This window comes from Rhopilema esculentum, chromosome 8, assembly GCF_057945365.1.
Source record: "Rhopilema esculentum isolate cy_ngs chromosome 8, ASM5794536v1, whole genome shotgun sequence".
NCBI classification, from domain to species: domain Eukaryota; kingdom Metazoa; phylum Cnidaria; class Scyphozoa; order Rhizostomeae; family Rhizostomatidae; genus Rhopilema; species Rhopilema esculentum.
In genome coordinates this window covers 10462456-10488323 of record NC_142822.1, presented here as the reverse complement: position 1 = coordinate 10488323, position 25868 = coordinate 10462456, and the positions used below count along the sequence as shown (strand labels likewise).

The following is a 25868-nucleotide window of genomic DNA, read 5'->3' as shown; positions in this document are numbered from 1 at the left end:
ATCTTAATTTGATGATAGTGAGCTTAAACCAACTAAAATAAAGTAAATTTTATCATGCAGCAACAATTCACATTGCAAAGCTGGAATTTAAGGCTGGGAAATGTACTAGGTAAATTTCCACAACAAGGTGAGCGCTGAAATTAATAAGAATGATCGTTTACATTTTGTTTCATAGGTATTTACCAATCTTTAATCAATTCAGCAATAAACATTACATAAACTCATAATTTAAAAAAGATTTCAATATCTGCCAACATACAAAATCGAATAAACCAGTTTAATGCAACAGAATTGACTAGGAAATTACATGAATACGAACAAAATGTCGTAATTTTAATGAAAACTATCGCGAAGAAGAAAACAAGACAGAAAATCTGGTAGTAAAAATAAGAAAACAGAATTACATTCCTAGATTGACTAAGCTGGATTATGGTTGCACTGATCGTTTAAAAACAACGCTTTACAGTACAGCTATTACAACACTAACAACACTTTTAACTTTGAATCAGATTCTAGTAGGTTGCAGGGGTGTACAGCTGCACATAGATAAAGGGGGATCTTGGACCAAAAATGACATAGCACATTCATTCTGAAACAATAGAAACGCCCCTGCTTTGACATAGAAACCAAGAGAAAATTATAACTACTTGGTAAAGTGAATTTGATTTCAAAGTAGAGAAATCGAATCATAAACTAACGCAGTGACATGCCCGAAAATTTGGAATTTGTGCGTGACACGAGATGAGGGACTCTTCTGCTCACCAATTACTCACGGTTTTTACGGTTTCATTTTGGAACAGATATCCAACCACTTTCTAAAAATTGTGCACTGAGGGATGACAATCGAAAAGATTTCAATTACGAATAAACCAAAAATACTGGCTTAGAAATATGATGAAATAAATGCAAGCTTTCCTGCAATAGGAAACTGGAATTTTTCATTTAATTTTACTGCGAAACAGAAGTTGCTTCATTAGAACTTAGAGGAGAATTAATTCTAGCGTTGGACGATTCGTCATCAATGCCGGTGACATCAACTGTCGTGTCCTCAGTGGATGACTGGCTCATAAAGTCTCTCTCCTTGATGATGCCCTCTTTATGAAAACGAGACATTGCATCCATCACATAAAAGTTTGCCTCTGTGTTTTGATTAACGTTTAGGTTTGTACCGATGCTCTCTGAATCGCAAGGGAGGCTAGCCACAGCAGATATAGCTTCACTTTGTGAGATGAATGCGCTAAACGGCTTTGGCTCACCTGATGTTTGCGTGGATTTGTTGATTGGTCCACGGCCGTCATTAAAGGGAGAAAACAGTGAGGCACAGAGGGCAGACAGGGGGCTTGGACCAGATGTCGGGTAAAAATTGAGCGCGTTAGGAGAGATGAAATTTGTCGGATGATCACTGAATGAGTTTGGTGTCGTCAAATATGATGCAGCGACTTGCGATATTTCGGATGGAGTGTTGGGCGAAAATATGTTGGCTAGCGTATCAACCAATCCCACCCTACAACCATCAGCTTTTGGATCGGCTTCCCGCGATCGATTTTGGCTTGGCGTTGGAAACATAGCACTCTTTGGGATTGTAACAACAGACTGTTGGCCGTCAAGGACCCTTCCAGATGATGGGGACTGCTTCATTTCTGCAGCGCTTTCAATAGCAGACAGAGTTGCCATTTCCGAGTTCTGCAGCATTTGACTTGTCATTGGGTATCCCTGGTAGAGCGAGTGGAAGGGGTAGTAAGCACTCGATGATGGGGTGAATTCCCCAGGCATTTTCTGACTGGTATCACCTAAGAGACCCAATTGATTCTCCTTTCCCTCGGGAGAGAATCTCAGTCTTCTTTTCGGCGCCCTGTCTCCAAAGTCAAGCCCTGTTTGGAACCCAATCGCTCTGCTCCTGTCTTGAAGTATCGCTGCGAGGCCACCAGTCGGCGTTCTGTCGTTCTCTTTTTGGCCTAACTTGACATTGCAACGCCTTTTTACGTATTCTAAGATGCAAATGAAACGGTTTTTGGTAACAATAATTAGTCATGTTAGTTATATTTATCTTAAAATATTGTTCAAATTAAAGAAGAAAACAATGGCTTAAGAGCACGAGTTCAGGTAAGCTTTTGTCAAATAAGTACAGCCGTTAAACGAAAATTTCAAAATTTAAGAAGCCAAATGCTGTTATCCTATTTATAAAACAACAAATTTTTGTTTCACGTGGCTGCAGAATCAAACAATTTACTTTTCAAGTTTTGAAGCCACGCTGAGCCTAACAAAACAAGATTCAAAAAAGCGTCAACAAGGGCGCAAAATGATTACAAACTCCTTCTTAAATTAGCCCAGGGGAGGGGTAGGAGGGGGTTACTACATTTCTTAAGACAGGGGTGCTCTGGTTTCTTTCCTGTGTCTAGAATTTGAGAAATTTTTTTGTGGTCAGCCAATTGTAGTAATACTCTTTTGCGTTCATTCAATTCCGAATTATGTATTTTAGGTTCAAATAAGATAAAAGATTTAAAAAGTAGAGATACAATGCAAACATTCTTGTGCAGTGCGAGAAAAATCATTTCTTGACCAATTTTTATTCTAGAAGATTTTTTTGGTTGATGATATTTACCCCAGTCTGAGAACCCTCATAATAAATATAGACCAGCACCCACTCTGGAACAATCACCTGTCAATTACTTCACAAAGGAGGACTAGAGAACATAAAAGTGGAAATTTGTTTTCAGTTTTGCAAAATCACCCGAAACTCAAATCAAAACCAATCAAGCCAAAATAAGGAATACTTTTCAAACAGCTTCCTGAAAATTGGATACTTTTGCTAATTGGACCCCACCTATTACCTGACTTAAATGAAAAATATTGATCCAAATATCTTATTGGGTATTTGACTTAACGGACAACGGACACCACCACTGGAACAGATGCACTAAACTTTACTTGAAATATTAAACAATAATACATAAATAAAAATTTCTTCAAAACTGAAAACAATGTTTACTTACTTACTTAATAATACTTACTTTTTACTTAAACAATTTTTGCATTAGGGCATAGCTGGTAGCAAAGTCCTACGGGGACCACACAGGTAAAAGGGAGGGCTGAGGGGCAATTTTTTGAAACGACGAAATTTAATTCAAACTCACCAAGCAAGCCTATTACTTCTACTCGAGCAGACCCTGTCATTACGATGGAATATTTATAGTTTATGTGTTGTTAAGAAATACACTAGGGTCTGTGTTGAATATTTTGAGAAATACAAAGTACTAAATACACTCTTGAAGCATTGAAGATGCATTTTGATGCTATTCGGGTGAAAAATCTCGACCTGTGTCGTTACCCTGATGATACAGCTCATTAAATAAAAAGGATCAACCATGTATAACATTTTAAAGTCTGTTTGGATAAAACTTTGCAGTTTTGATTTTTAAAAATGCGATCTCTTAGCGAGGAGGGTATCCCATTGAAAATAGTTCATATAGTTAAAGTGTAATATATGCATAATATAGCTTAAAAGGGGGAGTCCAGATCATGGAAAAATAATTAAACAGAAAAAATTAACTGACCTAATAAATCAGGCCTTCCCCGTATGAAATACTCATGATCAAACATTGAACCAAACTTGGAGCGGCCAACGCCATCATATCGATCAGACATCACTTTTCTAAAACCGTAGAGATTGAGTTGTCTTACAAAACTTTTCAGGCTTTCCGTTTTGAAAATCTTTCCTTCTTTCCTCTTCAAAATTCTCTGTACGAATAAACGGTCATCAGGGAAGACAATAGCCATTCCATCTTGGCTCCAATGAAGCACATCACTAAATTGTGGATTGTTGATAATAAACCATAGTTTGTAAGGAAAGTTTTGGCCGTCGATTGAATCGAAAGTTAAGCTTTGCTGGATTATCAGTGGCACTTGATGCTGTAAAAAGAATATTTATTTTATAATAATTAAATTCAAAGCACAAATCCAGGAATACCGATTGGGTACTCAAGTTTTCTGGTAGAAGAAAACAATTGATAGTAGAAATTGTCTTCTTTTAGTTGTAGGACCCTCGCTTTGAGGAGGGTTAAAAATGAACGTTCAATTTTAAATGGTAAACTAAAATCAAAGGTTTCAAAAAGATTTGTATCTGTTATGCAAATTGTTTTTCTTTTCTTTCATTGATTCGCAAGTTGAAAAGTTAGTTCGTAAGAAGAATATTTGCTTTCATTTCGAAAAATGGCATTTTCATAACGTAGAGATTTGGACTTGAAATGCCTAAAACAGTAACTATTGCATATAAGAGTTAATAGCTCCTGGTGATATTTAAAATCATTGTATTCCTTGAATTTACAAAAAAAGGAAGAATCGAATTCGTAAGGAAACTAATAATAACAATTTTTTGTCCTTTTGAAACAGAAAAATAGTTGACTTCTGGGTTATTTTGCAGGTTGTTTTTTCTTCAGACAGCAAAATCAGCCCCACAAACCTATTTTCAATTCCACTTGGCAAAAGAATTGTGCAACAAGTCAATTGAAAAATTCTGACTGTTGAGAAATCAAATCATAAAATCAAAACGATTAAAAATTGAAAAAATGAAATATTCAATCGAAAAATGGAAGGAAACTCAGTGTTCTCGAACAGTTAATTCGAAGCAAATAATAAAAAAGAACTCACTTGTGGTGCCAGGTAATCAATTGACTTCCGCATTAGTGCTTCTTCGAAGAAATCTCTTGGTCTTTTTCTTTGTTCTTCAACCATTTTCGTTAAAAAGCTTAATTGATCAGGTGATAAACTTTTGATTTCTGATGTCCGAAAAAGGCGGTTGGCAAATCTAGGGACTTGGCAAGACATGCTGTATAACTGACCTAAAATCTGATTGGGCAAAAAGGGAAGATCACGCAATAGCTGCTATGACGACTGTCTCATTTTGGAAATGACCCGACAACTTGACGATAAACCCCCGGATTTCTTAAAAATACCGTTAGCTTCAGCTTGAAGGTAAAAATGATCGGGGAGGACGATGTCTTGACAAGGAAGAATTGCTCTGTCCTAGTCTTAGCAACAAACCCTACATTTTAATTGAACTTTTGGTTGCTTATACTTCCCTAATATGTTTGACGAAGGAATATTTTTATCATAACCGTCAATTACTTAAGCAAACTAACAGCCGGGGTATCCCAAATTCGCTAAGGAATGAAACATCAATTTTTTCCTACGTTAAAGTTCTGGCAGCTGTGAAAGTGTGTACAATGTGTGCAATGAAAATCAAAAGTCATCCAAAAAACGGATAATTCTAACGTTGAAAACAACATTTAGCCTGCAGAGAGCACACATTTTTTAAAAATTATACATCTATAGGAAGTTATGGGAAAAACAAGGATCATTTTTTAGAAATTTCAAATGTGCGAAGTCTTGCCTAATCTCAGAAGGAACCCTTGAGTGAGTCACGCACGCAGAGAGTGAGGGTGACCGTAAAGCAAAATCGAAGGCCTACATGATGAGGTAAGGTGACCTGATTTTCCTGATTGTCTTAGTCGGGGGCCGTTGTGTTGCACTGGTTTTCGGTCAACGGTCTTCAGTATTGCAATGTTGCTCCATCGAAAATTAACTCGTTGTTTCAAAGCAAAATTGTGCCAGTTTTTTCCTCAGTCTACTAAAAAACCCAAGTTAATGAATAAAATCCCTAGTACTGAAATCTGTTTTAAAGGGCGAATACCCTTTCAAAACCCCCATCTTGGAACATTTTGGTTAACTATAAGATGATGTAAGAAACTAGGAAGAAAATATTTTCATGTGACTTGTAAATTAGCAAACAGCACTGACTTTGGAAAAAACGTTAGTAGAAGTAAAATGTATTTGGAAAAAAAGCAAAAATTACAAAAAAGATTGAAAATGTTTCAAGTAATTATGGTAGGCATTGTCCATCTTTTGGGAGACTAAATAATAAAATGACTCCTTTGTCAGGCCAACTCTGCACCCAAATGCAATTCCCCTTTTTGAGTAAAAAATCATAAATAAAACATATTTTCTCTTAATAATCTGCTTGATAACTAAAAGCTCTTGAAATAAAATTTAAATGCGGGTTAATTACATAATATTTATTTACATGTACAATGAAATATATAAGAAACATTGATTATGTATTATCGAAATAAACAATGCGCGTGCTTGTGTGTGTTTGACTAAAACGTTGAGATAATTATTTCCAATAGCTATTTCCAACAACTTATAATTATTAAATATAATTCATAAAGAATAAAATATCAAATGAATGATCTAGAAAAATTTAAGACATAATGGCAGTACGACTCAATTGTGCCAGAAAGATTAATCAAAGACCTAACTACGAAGAACTGACTGCTTTTGGCAGTTCGTCGACGATAAAAATGAGATAAAGCTACTAAGCCAATCCTGGACCATTCGAGCTAATGTGTTCTAAATTGGCAATCTGACCGAATAAGACAAAGTTCTATCATCAAATTTTCTACTTGCCATGAAGAAAAATTCTCATAAGGATCTAAAAAAAGGCCAGGAACAAGATGGCACAATTCATTTGCTGTTTTGTTCAATTGGTGAGCTCTTCTAGCAAGTGATCTAAAAGTGACCATTATAATAGGAAATATATATAAATTCTTGCCAAAACACCTCTGTTTCCGCCTATATAAAATCGGGTCACTTCTGCCCGTCCCATCCATTTTTATTAAAAGATGACGTTCTCTCGTCAGCTAACAGGAAGATGCCATCAGCCACTTTTTAGTACATCATGGCTCTTCAATTAAAAAAGTCCTGACAGTCAAACACCAACCGGTTTTAAATTGCAATTTTATCATGATCAAATTTTTTACTTCTGAAAACTGAACTTTCTCCCACGAATTTTCCCCTTAAATTTACTTAGTCTTGATAACGGGCTATGCTCGAATCGTCGTTTATTCATTTAATAAATTTTTTCCTGGTACTTACATTCATCATTATTATAGCATGATATTGTACCGCACGCAATATAGTATATTCATGGATACTTAGTAGGACCCTGCCATATTCAGAATGCACAATATGCGATTAAGCGAAACAAACTACCCTACTCTGTTCATTATCTAGACGTGAGCACAATCAACTTACACGAAGTTAGTTAGAAAAATGTAATTCATTGAATCTCCTTGTAGTATGAATGGGTGAGGCAATAAATAAAGTCAAATTTCACCCTTCAAACGGAGCTCAACTACTCAAGGAAGGTCTATAAAAAACGCAATGTCCAGTCGCAAGCAGAAAACCAGAAGACCTCTGTGGCATATTTGCTTCAAATTGAAGAGATATTCTCCAACTTTGACGAAACAATAAAAACGACACAAAGCCTGCGCAGCAATACTTCAGCCTGCGCAGCAATATATCAGCCTGCGCAGCAATACTTCAGCCAGCGGTTAGGTCAAATGTGACGCGTACGAACAATGTCGCATTTGGTACAACTGTCCCTTGCCTTGACAGCAAACGAATGTGTCGATAACCTTAAATAAAAACAACCAGCGTCATGAAGAAATTTATTCTTCAGATTGATTTGAAGCAAAAAACATGACTTATGTTAGAAGCAGAGAATTCTCGACGAAAAGGCAAGTCTTCGTCGCTTACCGCCCCCCCCCCTCCCCTCCAAAGTCAGAAAAGTCTATTGACTTTCCATAGATTTCTTAAGTGTGACGTCATTAAACAATCTATTTTCAGAATTTTCGACTATTCACCACAAAGCCACACACCACGATGTGTCACAAAGTGCAAAATCTATTGAAATGGCCAGTGAAGGGTTTCAAGTTTGCAAATGGATCAGTGCTATTTTTGTTTGGTTCATAGGGTCTGAGACAAAATTATAGAGATTTGATTGGGAAAGAGCCTATGCTTATCTTGCATCTTGGAAATTAACATGTTAGCTGCTGGCGAACTTACAGTATCACTGCAGTAATAATCGAGACAGAATCATCATTAATTAGTCAAACAAGCTTTCACAGATTAAGAATTTCAAAATAACTTTCTTCTGGAAATATTTTCCATGCATGGCCCGTTTCCTTTTGAGCTTTATGAAACTAGGTTATATTCTGGCCGATGTTGCAAAGATTGTACGATGTTGTAGATACCGGGCCCGAATCGCAGTTATCTTGATTAAATTACAGGCATCTAGACAGATATAGCATAGATTTTGTCCGGCATTCCCCAAATGGTATCTTGATATATGCCAGCATTCGTTACATCTGCATCGGCATTGCAGATACCATGGCGGTGTATACAGCGTAACTAGGGGCAGTTGCCCCTCCCTCGACGAGTTGAAGCCCTCCCCTTTTTTGGAAATTGTGCGCCCCTTTTGAAGAATGAGAATCAGGGGAAAAAGTTTCTGAGACCGATAGGTTAATTTGCTTTAAGGATTACCTCAAAGTTATGTTGTTTATTCTGAAAATGGATCTGAAATTGTTGTATACAGCGTACTCTGGTCACCAATTTTTGAAAATATTTCAGCGCCCCCACTACCGACTGCCCCTCTTTCAAATTTGCTCTGGATCCGCCTCTGATCAAACAAATAATGCAAAGTAAGGGAAATAACCAAACCTTGGTTGAGACAGCTCAAAGGTGCTGTGAACTGGGCAAGGAAATCGTCGGATCCGAGGTCAGAATCATAAACGGCAAACCGGATTAAGGCAAGCTCCGGTACTTTCACACTGAAAGACAAGTCTTCGTTCCAGACTGGATTGAAACCTAGATGAAAAGAGAAAATGTTTCAAATATGATTATTAAAATGAGCCAGTTGTGCATTTTGTGAAACAAACTGTAATCACAAGTGAAATGAATTACACATAACCAACTTGAGGCAACTTTTAATGTGATTGCTAACAATAGCTGTATTATTAAAGCAATATAAAACTAGTCAGTGCACAATTCATTGTGGTCGATGCGATCTAAAAAAAACAGCGTCCGGCATCATAAACCCCTCTATCATCTCGTATACCTTTATAAGTATATCAAGCCATCAAGATTAACGGTAATTTACCAAAAAAATTAAATGGCACATTTCGTTTGTTGTCATTAGGGGCAAAATAAAAAGAGCCTAAAAATTCAGTTTTTTGAAATAAACTTTTTAAATCTTCTTAAATTATTCTGTAAATTTTTCGTATGGTTGAAGATGGTATGACGTTTTTAAAATGTCCTGAAATAAGAGAACAAACAAACTGGACGACTGTGATTATGTATTCAAAAGTTAAAATGAAAAGATGGATTCACCAAAGTACTGACCATTGTTGTGAATTGTTTTAGTGCAGTGCAGTTTTTCGTTGGTATCACACGGAACACCAAATGTCTCCACAAGAACATATGGATCAATCACCTACCGAGATAAAAGAAGGCCTTGTGAAGAAGAAACAATAAATACAAAAGATAAAGATGTCAAAATAAGAGTGATTTAATTGAAACTGTTAAAATGCCCAGATCGATAAAAGTTTTTTACGTCAGCAACAACAGTTTGCAGTATTTATCTAGGTAAGAAAAATCATCAGTGTCTTTTAACTACAGAGGAACTTGCAAGGCAATACATAGGTTAGAACTGAAAATAAATAGCAGATACATACAAAAAATTAAAATGGCCTAGAAGAAAACAAACATTTTAAGATATGCTTTTGACACTACGTTGCTTCTTATACTACCCAGAAGTAAACAGTTAACATAATTGATTGGAAAATCTGATTTTTTTTTTCATAAAAGAACTTAAATCTGGAAACTTGCTGTACGAAAGGTTTTTTTGGACTTACTTTTCTCTGCTTTGAGCTATTACTCTTCGGTAATTGCTGGCCACTGATTATCTACGAAGATAAACACTGGCTGTTAAATTAGTGTTTTACGACGGTAAACACAGGGTATCAAACTAGTGTTCTACGACGATAACACAGGGTAAGGTAATCAAACAAGTGTTCACGACGGTAAACACAGGGTATCAAAAAAGTGTTTTACGACGGTAACACAGGGTATCAAAAAAGTGTTTTACGACGGTAAACACAGGGTATCAAACAAGTGCCTCATAACAAACTAGCACAACACACAACAAACATAACAAACTAGCAGTGAAACTAGGATTACAAAAAACCTACTTTTCGCCTTTATAAATTTCCTACACATATCTATGATGGCAACGTTGGGAAACGCCTATACGACAATACGTTTGCCTACAAAAACTGATTTATTGTGTACATCGCATAATGTGTATATCTCAATATACACTTACACAATATCAATTTATAAAGAAAAACTCCTTACTTGTATATGAACACGTGTTTCATCCTGAGAATCTATCCAAGAATCTGATCTTGGATCAAATTTCGAGCTTTCTAATGAATAAAGAAACGAACTACAGTTAAAAAAAATTTGAAGACATTTTCACGAGGGAACATTTTTTTGGCGATTTAACCAGTATTGCTAGCAATAAAAATTCCATCTAGCAGTATATAATGAAATTGATACCAACGATTTAGGGTTTTTATCATTTGTCTGAATAACCGTAAAATTGTTTAAATAAATGCATCTCATCTAGTAAGGGTATCAGAATAGAGTTGTATTGTACCTTAGGAAAACAAAGGTCCCTTTGGATGTCAATCAAGCGACCAAATTGTTATCACTAGTTCTCTCTATTTCCTTTAATAAGGTAAGTGTGGCATCTGTTTGTTAGATGATGCCAAGATTTTGCTGTTTCATTATTCCATTTCAGTTCTACATACCTCTAAGAAGTAATTTTACCGTGGTTTGGTTCAAGTTCAATTTTAAGTTGATCTTGTCAGATGTGCTTTGAAGGCGCATCCTGTTGCCCTTAAAAGGTATTGCTTTAACGAAAAAATACATGAAATATAGAATTACCATCTCGCATGAAACATGGCTTGAGGAGATAGCCACAGTTAGCGTTGTCAGTAAATTTACCACGATACAGGTCCATCATTTGCCCGTCAGTTTGATAGTTGAGTGCAGCTGTAACGAAAGGACTGTGGTTAGAGATAAAGACAAGCTTCTAAAATACAGGAACTATAGAAAAATCTGTCTTATTACATGGTGTATTGCATTCGATGAATAAATATAAATATGTAGGCCAACGTGCAATGATTCACCGAAAAGACTAACAAGAAACATCTGTACTCGAAGAATCACACAAATTTCACCAATAATCCTTTGACAATATTTCTTCAAATATTCATTGCAGTTTCTTTGAAATTTGAGACTAAGCTAAGCTTAGCATTTTTAAGACGATGCTTGACAAAGAAAGTTTAAATCATTGCTAAAAAGACCAGACAAGCTGTCTAATGTTTTATTCCTTTTTTAGTGAACTTTTCATGAAAATTTAAAGGTCGTTAGAACTTAAGAAATTACAGTGAATCTTAAAACGTTTCTTTGAAAAGTTCCCAATAGAAAAAGTTCTTGATCTAGCAGAGACGCAAAATGAGAAGTTCTATCTAACAATAAAATTGTGCGAAATTAAATTATTTTAAAAATGAAAAAAAATTATATTGGCTCTGAAAAAACTAAGGTAGATTTCTCAGGGTGTAGCAGTCAAGGCCTAAAGCTCGTATTATGGATGAATATCTCACCAATTTGGCAACCAAGATTCCAAGCATCCTGTGGGTTGTAATTGCTAGAGTCCACACGAATTCCACCTGGATACGTGCGACTAAGAAACTTCGTGTTATGCTTCACGAACGAATTCCCCTCCGAGTCACCAAGGGCGATGAATTTCGACTCGCCAAAGGAAGACATCTGATAAAATTTGTCTTAAAAAAATAATTGAAATATTAATGACATTTTTCGGTATCACCTTATGCCTGGAAAAAAGACCATCTCTCGAAAGAAATATTACGCATTTTTTAGTCCTAAAGTTAATAGTTAACAGAAGTAGATGTTTGGAAATGTTTCAATAAGAAGGCGTAAAGGAATCGGCCTTTGCATGAACGAACATTTAAACTATATTTTTACAAATCCACTTTTTACATAGTTGGCAAAAAAATTCTGAAATGTTTAGAGGAATTTTGCATGAACTAAAACACATCTTCTAACTCTGCAAAATAGCTTTGTAAAAACGCAGAAGCATCGCTTATCTCAGAACAAGCTTTGCAAGTTAGCGGACTTTACTAAGGAAAACAAACAGAAAAAAACTAGACGACGCACGCAAGATTCTACACTTAATTTCGATCAAACGAGGCTACATGTAAAATGTTACAAGCCCAATGCTACATGCAGCACGTTTCACGCAGGACCCTACACGCAGGACCCTACACGCAGGAAGCTACTGGGAAGGGACGCTAAACGCAGGAAGCTACTGGGAAGGGACGCTACACGCAGGACGCTACACACAGGACGCTATACGCAAGATGCTTCACTCAGAGCTGAACACAGATATCATACACGCATGAACTGAACACCGGATATTACACAAAGAATACTGCATGAGAGGTAACGCACGCAGGAAATTGGACACGCACATAAGACACTGCACGCAGAATAGTAAAGAAAGAGCGTTGCACTTTATTTGTTACAACAATCACTTTCAGCAAGTATGATGAATACCAGAAAATTTTATAAAGTGAGCTTACTTTTGGCCTGGGCTTGTTCAAATGATTGGAACTTCACAGAGGAGATGTAGTTAACCAGTCTGGATAATTCTTTGGCTAACTTCAGATTCTGAAAAAAGTGACAAATACAAGGCATAAATGTTTTGATTTTCAAATGCTTGAAGTGACAATTCCCAGAAAAATACTCAACTCTTCGACCTGGGTTTTAACTTGAGTTCGCACTTCAAATTATGTGGCCTAATAAGAAGATTGTGCTCTATTCGAGCTGAGTAAAAGAACCATTAGCTTAAATAGATATCGTTAGTTTGGTTAAAATCGTTAGAAATCTTCTTGAGCTTTTAAGAGAAAAACCACCCCATTTTGAATTGAGAACATGAAATTTAATTTGCAAACATAGTTAAAGCTGTAAAGATTATGTTTTATAATTTGTGCGTAATAAGTGAGAAAAAGAAAGGAGACGAGCATTGTCAAAATCAATGGATTATGTTTAAAAATTGATTGAATCGGGGACATGGATAAATAAAAATGCTTCTTCTCTTCTATGAAACAAATTTTAAAGCAAAAACCTTCATAGATAGATTGCCCCGACCTAAAGAACAAGCAGCAATTGCATTCTAAATAAAACCACCAATTTGCCACCAATAAACGGACTACATCAATTTGTGATAAAAACCACGAAAAATGAAGTCGGCGTATTAATCACCTACAACTTATCAACTTCACCAACTTTTAATCATCAACTTATCTTAAAACTGACGTCTCATTAAAAGCATTATCTTTCTAATTAATCCCAAGGACTATGGGAAAGGCGGCTTATAACACGTCTATAACACAAAACATAACGTAGTAAGCCCCACTTAAAATTGAATTTTTAAATAATGTCATTGATATGCCAACGTTAACAGCGTGCTATATCTGACTTATCACTGATCTCAAAGCGATTATTGCTATGATAATTTTACTACAATTAATTCACAGTGCGATTAGTCTGAGATTAATCAATCTAAAGCAAGGTCATAAGAAAAATAGCCTGTCAGTAAATTAGGAAAAAAGCATAATCAACGGCTGTTCTTGCAGAGGAGAACTTACGCCATATTTTGATCCACGATTCAAAGAACGTGAAACACTAATGCGACGAATTACTCCATTTGGTCTTTCACTCTTTAAAACAAAGCATTAAATCTTTAATGTTAAGAGCAGATCTTTACCTGTAAGCAGCTTACCGAGAGAATTACATTTCATGTTAATTTGAGCGAATAGTTATGTTAAACAGAATGAAACAGAGGCTGAACGTGATGATAGAACGTTTCTACTGATACTCATGGGCCACTTTTTACAATTATGCGATCTTATAATTAATAACACCAACGTTTTGCAAGCAAGTTAGGCCGATTGGAAAAATTAATAACTAGCAAAGCAGTTTTAATAGTTTTAAATTTTGTAGTATGTTAAATTGTGTAAAAGTTAATAGCATTATCAGAAAAATTTACAGATGTAAATAGGAAATTAACCAATTAGTTAATCAGCTGAAAAGATAATTTTGAAATCCCAACTGTTTAAGTGACAATAGTCGTTTTAAATATCAATTAGCTTTAATTGTTGTAAAATATCAAGGTAACTCAATGTTATGACAAATAGATTGACAACTTTTTGCAATTTTTAAAATGACGAAAATTTGCTTGTTAAAATAACCTATTCAAGAATTCATAAGAGTTTAAAACGATATAAGCCTAAATTGCCATGCTCATTTCCGGTAACGATACGGTTTATCAAACTGCTTAACCTAATAGGGCAACTAATAAACAATTTATGTGTGAGAAAATCAACTTGTTGGCATCTCTGTATTTTAAGCAGCTCTTATTTAACTAAAATTGATACTGTTCAGTTACGGTTCAGTTCAGTGAAAGTAGTATATACTTGAAGGTGGCAAAAATTTCCCAAAACCGGTCTAAGTGACTTCTAGCTACTTTTAGTAGCAGGGAATAAACATACCTTTTCTTTTTCTTTTTGCTTGTCTCTCTTAAGTCCGTCAACATCGTCGCCATCTTGAATAACCATTTCAGCAGCCTCGTCTTCGTCTGATACGTCACCCAGATCGTCATCGTCTTTCTCTTTCTCCATTGATAATTTCTTTCCCTTCAAAGATACGTGACAATTCAAAATCAATGTCTCATTAGACACACACAAAGGGCGAATCTTCAACAAACAGCTTAAGGAGAAATTTTGGAAATTGACGAAAGAAAGACCTCGACAAAAATACAAATTTCAGCTGCGTTAGAAGGAAAGATGAACCAAAATATTGATGATTCGATAATTTGCTGTTCCTTTGAAACAAAACTAGGAATTGTCTTAAATCTCTAAAAGATTTATAAAAAGGCTAAATTTATCCCTCATCCACATTTTATTTTTCAGAAAGTAGAAACAAATTTGTGAAGTACTTTGCAAAACAAAACAATAATACAAAAATTCAGTATCTAAACTCGGTTAGCTCTATAGCTGAGATCCTAAATATATCATTCATAAAAATTGTATGTTCCAAACTTCAATCCAATATTAAGATAGAATGTTCACTTTTTCAAACAGAAAAGGATTTATATCGCCCACGTTTATAAGCTGCCATTAAACACAAGCTGCGCTAAAAGTTGATGAAAAATATTTTTAGCTGTCCTATGCTTGCGGCCTCAATTTTTAATTCCATACATTTTTCATTAATAATTTTCTTGCTTTATCCCGAGTGTAATTATTCATCGTATCTGAGTTGCAAAGTAGATATTGCTTCAGGGTTTAGTTGTGGAATATGTGTGTATTGTAATTGATTTGGTTTATGAAAAAAATAGTTGCAAAATGAAGGGTTTGACAGAAAAAAGAGGCAACTCTTAGAAACATAGAAATCCCAAACAGAATCGTACACGGATAACCTGGAAAGCTAAGGAATATAATTTCAAAATATCAAACTGCAAACAGAAATAGAGGACCTGGTGAAGAAAACGAGGATGCATAATCGGTGCGTGTCATTGGGCACTCAATGAAAAACAAAGGAGCAAAAATCTGGTATCCGAGGGGGACGAGAGTTGCTGGTTGGTCAAAAACAATGAACCAATCAACATGGAATTATTCCTCTCGCGTGACTTTCGATCCGCACTTGAATATGAATTTTCGTTAATATTTTGGTTGCCACAAATGTTCATCATGACTGATAAGAAAATCTGGTTTGAAATTGCTTTTTCGTGCAATCAAGATCACGTGTTTATTGAAATATCGCATCCTAATTCTTCTAAGTACTTCATATAGCATGGGTACCGCACAAAGAAATCAAATATGGTAGAAACATTGATTACAAGGGAAATATAAAACAAATGGCTTAAAAACCTTGAGGAGAATCTTGTATTTCAGAGACTCAGGTGAAGGAAGTGACGCCAGACTCTCGTCAATCGGTTCGGCAAACAATAAGCCTAGAAACATAGCAACACTTTTTCAGCAAATAAATAAAAGTTAGATAGACTTAATATATATTTTAAACTCCTTATAACAATTTTAAAAAGTGAAAGTAACTTTCATTTGAACGGCGATAAAAAAGGTGAGAAATAATTTTAGGCCCACTTGACTGCCAGAATGAACACCCCTTTAGAGGACTATGACACAAATGTAAAAAGAGGCATAAAGTTAGCTTATCACTAACATGCATGGTGTATACTATACAACTGATAAACAATTTTAGCAGGCCTACAGCTAATGGTTTCTCTATAAGTGGAGGAAACGTTTTTGGTAAATTTATGCTGGCATGTCCACCAAAACAGTACAAAAAATCCAAAGATTCTTCTTTAACGCAGTGTCAAAGAATGAGATCATCAGAAAGTTATCTAAAATTGCTCCTATAATATGATTCAATTCCATGATATAGATCGAGAGCTTTTAAGCACTTTGTAAATATCGTAATCAGGGAAAGATAGGCAGTATTTCGAGAAGGGCGTGACATAATTGCCTAAACTTCCTAGAAACTGCTTTTTCTCCCAATTCGTAGAAATTATTAAAATTTCATAGGTCAGACACTTAACTAATTTCATCAGGTAGGTATGAGTTCACAATAATTTTTCGTACGGTGATGAAAATCTTTAATTAGATCTAAACTGAGAGCTGCCTACGAGATCTTTTTGACCCACATTACGAACACAAAACTCTTTCAAATCCACAAAACCCAATTAATTTCAATCAACTTGGTTTGAGGAAACTGTACAAATACCACTTTTCCTTGCTGAATAAATCTTCCCATAGCCCTCTAATTGATCGCTGCATAGCAACGCGTAATTACAAATCTGAGACTTTACATCAAGAAGCTCAGACCAACGAAAAGAAGATGAAAAGTCGCGTTTCCAGAACAGTGTTTTGCAACAGAAAGGTCTTTTTAGAACTCAACAATATTGACAGATTATTTACTGCCTCATTGTCACAGCCTATAAATAGGCCTACAGTTCCTTGTCTGCCTTAACTGAACTTAGTCTTGCAAACGAAAGTATATATTTTACCCGTAGATTCTTTGCCTTTAACCGTATGTATAGCGACCCTGAACATTGCAACGAAAATTAGTAAACATTTTTTACCTCCAAGAATCTTTACAAGATGCTTTGCCATAACTTTCTGCTGATCAATGCTGCAATGATTTTCCAACGACAATATCAAAGGGTACCTGCAATCAAAACATCCACATCAGCAATCTCAATCTTTTGGCCTAGTTTTCTTATCGAATGTCTGCACCATTAAAACCGTACAATTTAAAAAATAACATAAATTAAAAATCTGAGCTCTACATTGCAAATTGGCCTATTTCAAGCTCGACATAAATAAAAACGTCAGCCAACATACGGTGAGCTGCAGAATGCGTGCTCTTTGATCGCAGCAATGACATCTTTGAAAAGGATTTTTGATGTGAACGTATAGCCATGGTAAATGACAGGCTCGTTATCCTCTCCGTCCCAGCAGTCCACTGTGAAAATAAGAATGACGTCATTAATCATTATCTTAACGTAACATGTGACGAAAATATGGATTTTTATTCCCAGTAAAAACTTATAACGGCTAGAAGGCCTTTAATTGGGGAAGAAAGCTACTGGAATTCAAAATGTTGGCAGGCGTAGATTTCAATAAAATCTCAAGAGCTATTTAGAGGATAAATAACAGAAATTTGACCCTGCTATCGTCAAATTCAAAACAAATTTCATTTCAACTACAATTTTTATGCTTCTGGGCTAAAACCAGCAAATGCTAGTGGTTTGCTAATGCAACAAAATGGGAATGGTTTGTTGGAAGTTGCCTTTATTCCATTGTTCTTATGCATCGTTTGTGTTTACTATTTGTGTCACATGGCAACTCAAACGAAGCGCAAGATACAGAAACTGTTATGTTCTTTGAGTTAATCATTTATTGAATTTATGAAATACAGCAATATCGATTAATTTGGTAAGATCTTACTTATCCCATATTTATATCAATCTGCAGAGGTCAATAACAAATGTTAGACGCTAAACAAAATGGAAGGTCAGTGAAAGCAAGGCCAGTACAAACTGCAAAGCTAATGTGATAACAGAAGTGAGCTATAAGAATGGTACTATAAGAATCGCATTTTAGGCTCCATTCGGGCAGTTCTACCTCAACTCAATGAAGCAATAATATTCGGGCAAAATCAATGCCAGGCTCCGTAAATGTTTTGCATCTGCCATTCACAAAAAAGTCATGAGTATTAAGCAAACAGAATTAAGAATCACAAACTCACATTCTACACATCTGCAACCCTGTTTTAAGGCAGAGACGTAGGCACTGACACAAGATGGACCACGCAGCTGGTCTTCCAAAAGATACCTTCAAAAATTGAAATGATTTTGGAACTAACCGCATGTATTAAGGTTTCACAAAGGGAATTTCTACTGTGGGTCTGTTTTTAATACATTTGAAAGAACAAAAAATAAAATCTCCTGCAGGGAATTTAAGCAAAAAAATAGAGCAATACAATATAGTTGTAAACTGGGATTTTTTAATGATCTTGGAAATTTTAAAAGAAAATATTGTCAGAGGAAATAATTGCAAATAAAAGAAACGTGCAAAGAAGAAAATATTCTTTAAAGTCATCGAAAATGGTCATATTATTTGGAATGGCAACAGAAGCAATCGTTAACAAAAAATCAAGAATCAAACTACACTTTTTGCCAAAATTAATTGGAACACCAAGCAATTTGAACACTATTATTTCTTCTTCCGAAGACACTCAATTTTGAAGCTTTTCTACCAAGAAGAACGTTGAAATTTGAGGTACATATCATACATGTCAGATGAAAAACGTACTTCCTAATCTCTTTACGTCATTATAAGGTAGACCAACATTGGAATGGCTGAGTTTTTTTTGACAAACTCAAGTTCGTGTTCCTAGACATTTCGCGAGGATTGTATGTTACTTACGTATTGTGAGAAGATGCAATAAAATAATGTGACAAAGGCTGATTCATATCGTGATAAACCTCTTTGCATTTTGAAATCAGAATATTCCCCTCATCTGACAACAAGAACTTTGTTAGACCTGGATAAAACGTATAATGTAATAAATATATAAATATAATGTTATAATCAATCAAATAAAGAAAAGAGAAGTATAGCCAGCCTCAGAACATCAAGATCATATCCGGATATGGGCCGAAAACAATATGAGAGAATGAATGGCACATTTCATTGATTTTTATAGACCAATCAGTGTCTAGTAAAAAACCCACGTGTTTTTAACAAAGAATTCACTGACTTCAAATAACAACTGACCGTCGATTCCAAGTCTAGCAGACTCTTTACATTCCTTCACTGGCTCAAACTTGTCGATTATCTCCCGTGCCATTTCGTTTGTTACACCTTGCATCTGTATTAACCAAAGAAGGAAAAATACACTAACATGCAAAAGCCTCAACTGAGATAAACTAGGATAAACTGGGAAAATGTAAAATGGCATAAATCTCAGTGCATCCAATAGACGCTATAATTCTCAATTGTGACGATTGTATTGCATTCTACTTGCACGTACACGTACGAACTACTATAGAGTATAGTTTTTCTGGTATAGTTTATCCCATAAAACCAGTCAAAATGGTGGTCCTTGGAAGACGTTCCAGTTGAAGGGGAAGAGAATAAAATGCTTACGTGAAAAGTACTTTTAATTGCCTTTTTAACATGAAAAAGTTAATATAATTTAAGTTCAAGAAGGTAAAAAAGTTCTGTAGATGACTATGCAAGCTAAAAGAACTCGCTTGAATAACTTTCAATCTGAAATTTATGTAGATAAAATAATCTATCAACGGTAGTTTTCGTAAGACGTACGAGCTGTTTTGAACTTAAGAAAGTTTTGAACTCCTCCAATGTTAAATTTGTGTTGTTCTCTGCAAATCTGTAAGTAAAACGAATAAATATTGAATGGGTAAGTAAAAAATATAGATAGGCTAGCGAATAAATAAATAAACGAATAAATGTGTTAATAAGCAATTTCTAAATTATCTTAAAGAAACAGTCTCAGAGTGTTCTGAAAAAGCTACAAAACGATTTGAGATCATTCAGGAATATTCGCAGTTAAGGAAATTAGAATGAATTACAACGAAGTACTTTATGCAGCGCGGGAATATAAGTAAAACTCTTTGAGCTTCTGTAAAACTAACTAAGCTGGCACGTCATTAATCTATTAGTATACATGAAAACAATAAGAAGTAGGCAATGCAGCTTGACCAAATTTTTGTAGAGCACAGTGGACAGAGTCAATGATAAACACTTGCAACTGCTCGCAGAACCCAACGCATATGTAAAGGTTAATAATTCTACGTAAGCCAATACTTGAATACTGCCTATCTGACCTTTCCAGTAGAATGACAATTTCCTCTCTAGTTGAAATTCTCTTAAAGAAGTCGGCAAACTCTTCTTTAGTGAGGGTTCCATTCTTGTGACCTTGAATACCTTGTATGTTTGCCTCCTGAAAAACATCGCTTCGTAAATTTTTGATGAATAAGTTATAGATGCAGACCCTGTTTGAAAGGAGGGTACGTTGTGGAGTTCAGTTGTAGAAAATATTACCCTTCTTAATGCATGTGTTTGCACAAGGTCGCACACAATTCATGCGTGGATGTATCCGCTTGCCAACTTGACAGAATCGCCAGAAACAAGACTTGAAACAGATCTGATTAATTTCACAACCATTAGGACAGCCATCACAGTGAAATAAATATCCTCGTAACTATTTGAAATAAAGAGAGAGGCAAAATCCAAGAGGTAAATTGGCGATTCTGAGGTTTAAAAGCTGACCAGCCTGGTCCTAACTTAATAATTTTACACCTGTGACTATCGCTTCTTCTAACTAGTTAAGAGTGAAGTCTCCTTTAAGATCTCGCTTTAAGTTTGATCTGGTCTGGTGAACTCAAAAACGGGTGATCTGGAATAAGAATGTCATTAGTGGGCTTTTTCGAAAATATAATAAGCTGGGGAGACGTTTATACTGGAATCGAGCACCACTATGCCTCTTAAACATCAAAGTTAAGTACCCATATTAACCGAATCAAAAACGTAGAACCATGGTACGTACATTGAACAGCATTTTGAGGATCTTTGATTCCAAATCGATGTTCAGGCTAAGTAACAAATTTTCAACTTCAGTTAGCGATAAGGCGCCGTTTCCGTCAGCATCAAATTCTTGGAATGCAGCTTTCAACCATCTACGTCGTATATCAAGGAAATTAACAATTTGATAATGTGAACAATTTTTTTGCTGTACAGAATTTGAAAATGGCTTTGAAAAAAGCAAACATTTTACGACATGCTAAAAACTTTTTCGTCTGACACTCCTCAGAGCATAAAACGTCAGAATAAGGTTCTGAAAGAACACGATGGAAAATATATACCCAGTTGTGGATCGAAATAGGCCAATCAGAAAAACGCAAGCACAAGACCGGTATAGTTGACCAATCAGTGCCGCGAGCCTAAAGAAAATTACCAATGGAGTCCAAGAAAGATATTTTCCATCGTGTTCTTTCGGAACCTTATTCTGACGTTTTATCCTCTGAGGAGTGTCAGACGAAAAATCTTTTAGTATGTCGTAAAATGTTTGCTTTTTTCAAAGCCATTTTCAAATTTGATAATGGGGGATACGATGCAGGAATAATGAAAACGAAACTACAGATAATATGGACGTAGCTAACCATATGGTTAGGCGTGTTGTGAGCTAAAAATATTACTAAGAAAAACAGGTTAATCTTGATCTTAAAAGCTACGGTTGCATTTTGCAAATTCAAATTCTCTTTTTAATTCCAACATAAACGTTAGTGTGTAGATTAAAATTTTCAATCGATCGATCCTCAACACCACAGCTTCAATTCAACAACCAGCAACCACAGGGAAAAACAATTTCAGCGTCTCTGCGACAGCAAAGGGCCTAAGTTTCAAAACGTAGACTTAGAATTGAAAATGTAGCAAACACGCAACAGTACAGCTTCAGCTTAGTTCAAACATTAGGGAGTAAGAGAGTACTTAGTAATGAAATCGATTCTAGAAGTTTCATATATCCCTACCTAGCAATGAAATCGATTCTAGAAGTTCCATATATCCCTACTTTCACTTGAAGCTAAAGGTAAATTGTCTAAAGCTGCATCTTTGACTGGCTATCGAAAGTCAGATGAGAAAGGATACTCGTCTCTGAGTGGATCTGGTTTGGACAGCAGCAGTCCTGAAAATAAACGGCAAAATGTATTTCAACTTCTCTGACAACACGAACACTCTCGGCGTTTTGTTGAGTGTCAATATGAAGCAAGTCTACACCCATTAAGAAATAAAACCACTATTGGTCAATTGTAAACATAAAAAACCATGCAATTTCTAGGACCTGTTTATGAATAACTGTTATAAATGCTGTGGTTTACAAATCAGCTTGCAACTACAGGGTAATAAATTGAATAGCAATGATTAAAAGCTACTCGTGAATACATAGGATTGGCATGAAAGAATTCACAAAGCTGGTCGAACTAAGAAAACATTATGCCAAATATCACCTATATGTTCTTAGCTGTTAATACTTAGGCCTAAAACTAAGTTTAAGACAGCCGCTGTTCTTAAAACAAAGTCCTAGTAAAGGGAATAAAGGACTGGGAGAGAGAGATTGGTTCAAGTTTGTGGACAACATTTCTGAGAAAGAGGATAGTTTACAAATAGCTAAAAGGGAAGGCAGAACTTTCAAAACTCAATATGCTCTTTTAAAGTATAATGGTTTATGGTTCTTGTGGCCAATGTAAATATACCCGGAAATAAGCAAATGCTGAAATGACTGAAATGGCACCTTTTCGCTTAATCATCGCTTGCAGGCCAAACGCCCATTTCGATGCAGCCTCGATTGAAAATGTAACCAAATGCATTTTGGTGAGAACATTTTTCTTTTCATACAGAATGACGATTTGGCAATCTCTGTGATATTTTGAAATGATGTCATCAGGTGGAAGGCTGCTTCCCGACAAGACATCTTTGATCATGTTTATTGAAACTGCAAAACAAAAAATTCGAATTATGCCAAAGTGCATTCATGAAACAAGTTCGTATTGGAAAAATTGAATTCGTATGGAACTCAAAAACATTTTACAAACGTATTGCACTAAAACAAAGTAAAATCGAATTATATACTGAATAATTTGCTTAAATCGAGAAATACGTGCTCGTTCTCTGGCTATATATTCTTAGTTTTCCTTTCTGTGCCTTAAAGTTTCAATGTTCACGTGGCTTCAAGTACTTTAAAATTACTTATAAATAAAAGCTTTACTGTTCCTGCGATTTTCCAAAGGACCAGAAGGCTCTTAAACTTTCCTCGTTACTATGAATATCCTTTTCTGGTTCTGATCAACATAACAACTTTTCTACTAATAAAGGCACTAAGCGATGCTTTATAATCAATCGCAAGCTGCCTGTTAACATAGCAAGAAGTTGAATAAAAACATGCAAAGCTTCTAGCACGAGAAAAGAGGTGCTTTGTTGCCATCTACAAGGAAAACTACTCTCGACACAAATTCACCCTTTCTCGGATTCAGGTAATTGCCTTATTGGTTTAAATTTGACAATGGCTGCATATTATTTGCGCTGCCTCCTTTCCAGGTTTAACATATTAAATAAAAATTCCGACATGAATTTGACAGTAAAATTTGCTCAAAGGCTTAACCTTCAAAACAGTTTTCTAATTGCCAATTTTTCAAATTTAAATTTATACCGAGAGTTTTCTTCTTAAAGAATCTCGTTCTGACTATAATTATCTGTCATTGCTTAACGCAGAACCCATGGCTCGAAAAACGCATACAAGACGCAAAATTAGCTGGGAGGGGGTAATGTACTGGGAGAGTTCTTCGGATAACAGCTTTTTAGGAATTCATGACAGCGAATGATCTCTGATTCTCATGTGTAACTAGCAACTTAACAATCCAAAATCTGGGTCTGTTGCAACGTGCCTTCCCGTTGTATACGGAAACGGCTTAAGTGACACAGATATCTATAAAAGTTTCATGTTTAGCGGGTTCATGGATAAATAATTCCTAAGACCGGGGAAATTACTGAATGACTATATCGAAAAGTCCCCTGGAGCTTTATAATCTCGATTAACGGATTTAAGTTCAGTCACAGTTGCCATGCACAATTTTAACTGCTGCGCTGTTATGGAAAGATAATATAACTGCCAAAAAAACCACATCACCATGTTTGATTACTTTCTAGAATATTAGAAAGCAAAGCTTTCGAAACGGTCATAATAGCTTCAGAACAATCAATCTTTGGAAGAATCAAGCCTGTCTGGATTCAAAGTAGCCTAATCCGGATTCATCTGAAGCTAGAACACAACATCTTTCGTAAGCCGCATTACACTGAACCTCTTCATGCATTCGAGGATTGAAGTTGAATCGATTATCGGATGAACAAAATTCCCTATACAAGTAACCAACGCTGTAAGAACGTTATGAATGTTAGCACTGATTGAGAAAAAGGTGGATTAAATCAGGATTCACCAGCCTATGAATGGATTTTTATGTATAGGAAAAGAACTTGTAGTGTCAGGCATATTTTCGTATCTCTCAAACATCATTTTATATTCTAAGTAACATAAAGCAGGGTAAAGAGCATATGTTTTTAAACTCTTATGGTGTCTGCGTCGATTTTTTGCTTGAAAGAGAAGAAAAAATGCAAATAATTGCAATAGAAATTTTAATAAAATATATAAATTAAAGCGATGCATGAGCCGAAGAGTTGCTCGACCTAATTTCTCTTTGGGAGTCTTCACAGATCACTAGTTGAACTGATTTGGTATATAAGGATTTGTTGAAAAAAATTATCTTATCAAAGTTCTATTTTTACCTTTATATCCCTTGGGCTTATTGCATGGCTTGTATCTAAATCCCAAGAGATCTTCATCAAGTATAAAATATTTCTTCTTTCCCTTGTGCTTTTGTTTCTTTAGCCTCCGTATCTTGATCAACTTGCAGCCATTGCACATGAAGTCCCAGCAGTCTCTTGCTACAAAAGCAATCAGAAAATCTTAATTTCTTGCAAGATGCAACTTTTTAGTAGCAAGGTATTGTTGGTAAGGCTTTTAGTGGCAAGGCTTGATTGCGCTTGCAGTAGAGACATTATGAAACCACGATAAACAATAATTGTTAAGGTAAATTGGTTATTCAGCAAGGAAACCTACATCACAAGGTGCTCCACAGCACTTTTGCCTGGGGCCTATGCTGTTTATGATGGCTACCAAAGACGCTTTATGTTGATAATAAACGCATAAACTAGAAACTTTAAGGATTATACATTTCCCTAAACAGATTAAAGACAAGATTGAAATCTTTCAAAAATAAGGGATTTTAAAGAAGATAACACAATAATGCAACCGGATGATTTCAAAAGATAAAGGACGTGCTTAATGTTTCGATGGAAAACAGAAAATGTGTACACTGGACATTAATGTCGATAGTTTTCATACATAAAACCATTCTACAACAGAAATGAAAATTGCTGGACTGGGGTATGCACCAAATAACAATATACAACACCAAACAGTTGAGAAACACAATTATCTTAAATTTGATACTTTAATTCCTAATGATCTAAACAGAAACACCTCGTGCATTTTTTACCAATCGACAGATCGCTGATATTGAAAAATAACGATCCTCCAATTAAAGTATAGAATAATTGATAAAGCATTTGTTTTGTTAAGACAGGAACAAAAGCATAAATGAATTTTTACAATAGCAAACAGGTAAACAAAATCTGCAAATAATTCAAAACGACAAAAGTCGA

At 35.4% G+C, this 25868-nt stretch overlaps 2 protein-coding genes across 7 annotated transcripts in view; both read right to left on the bottom strand.

Moving 5' to 3' along the window:
- Positions 1–156: 156 nt before the first annotated feature.
- On the bottom strand, positions 157–5761 carry LOC135694490 (uncharacterized). Its single transcript, XM_065213262.2, has 3 exons — positions 4648–5761; positions 3555–3909; positions 157–1988 (listed from the first exon to the last, which is right to left on the bottom strand). The coding sequence occupies exons 1-3, from the start codon at positions 4822–4824 to the stop codon at positions 949–951; spliced, it is 1572 nt and encodes a 523-aa protein (XP_065069334.2). The 5' UTR covers positions 4825–5761; the 3' UTR covers positions 157–948.
- An 866-nt stretch (positions 5762–6627) lies between these two features.
- LOC135694487 (1-phosphatidylinositol 4,5-bisphosphate phosphodiesterase zeta-1) overlaps positions 6628–25868 on the bottom strand; it is a 31693-nt gene continuing 12452 nt past the window's right edge. For 5 of the 6 annotated variants that reach the window (XM_065213255.2, XM_065213256.2, XM_089109578.1 and 2 more), the window contains 22 exons: positions 24930–25088; positions 22885–23085; positions 22242–22278; positions 21142–21271; positions 20420–20535; positions 19896–19962; positions 19347–19440; positions 18996–19113; positions 18316–18401; positions 17409–17529; positions 17147–17232; positions 15918–16000; positions 14541–14684; positions 13638–13709; positions 12570–12657; positions 11571–11750; positions 10849–10956; positions 10255–10325; positions 9753–9803; positions 9241–9331; positions 8560–8706; positions 6628–7475 (listed from right to left, as the gene is read on the bottom strand). In XM_065213255.2, coding sequence (XP_065069327.2) covers positions 7381–7475; positions 8560–8706; positions 9241–9331; positions 9753–9803; positions 10255–10325; positions 10849–10956; positions 11571–11750; positions 12570–12657; positions 13638–13709; positions 14541–14684; positions 15918–16000; positions 17147–17232; positions 17409–17529; positions 18316–18401; positions 18996–19113; positions 19347–19440; positions 19896–19962; positions 20420–20535; positions 21142–21271; positions 22242–22278; positions 22885–23085; positions 24930–25088 — 2345 coding nt within the window. In that variant the 3' untranslated portion in view covers positions 6628–7380. The remainder of the gene's footprint in view (positions 7476–8559; positions 8707–9240; positions 9332–9752; positions 9804–10254; positions 10326–10848; positions 10957–11570; positions 11751–12569; positions 12658–13637; positions 13710–14540; positions 14685–15917; positions 16001–17146; positions 17233–17408; positions 17530–18315; positions 18402–18995; positions 19114–19346; positions 19441–19895; positions 19963–20419; positions 20536–21141; positions 21272–22241; positions 22279–22884; positions 23086–24929; positions 25089–25868) is intronic. The other variant, XM_065213259.2, reaches the window with a different exon arrangement.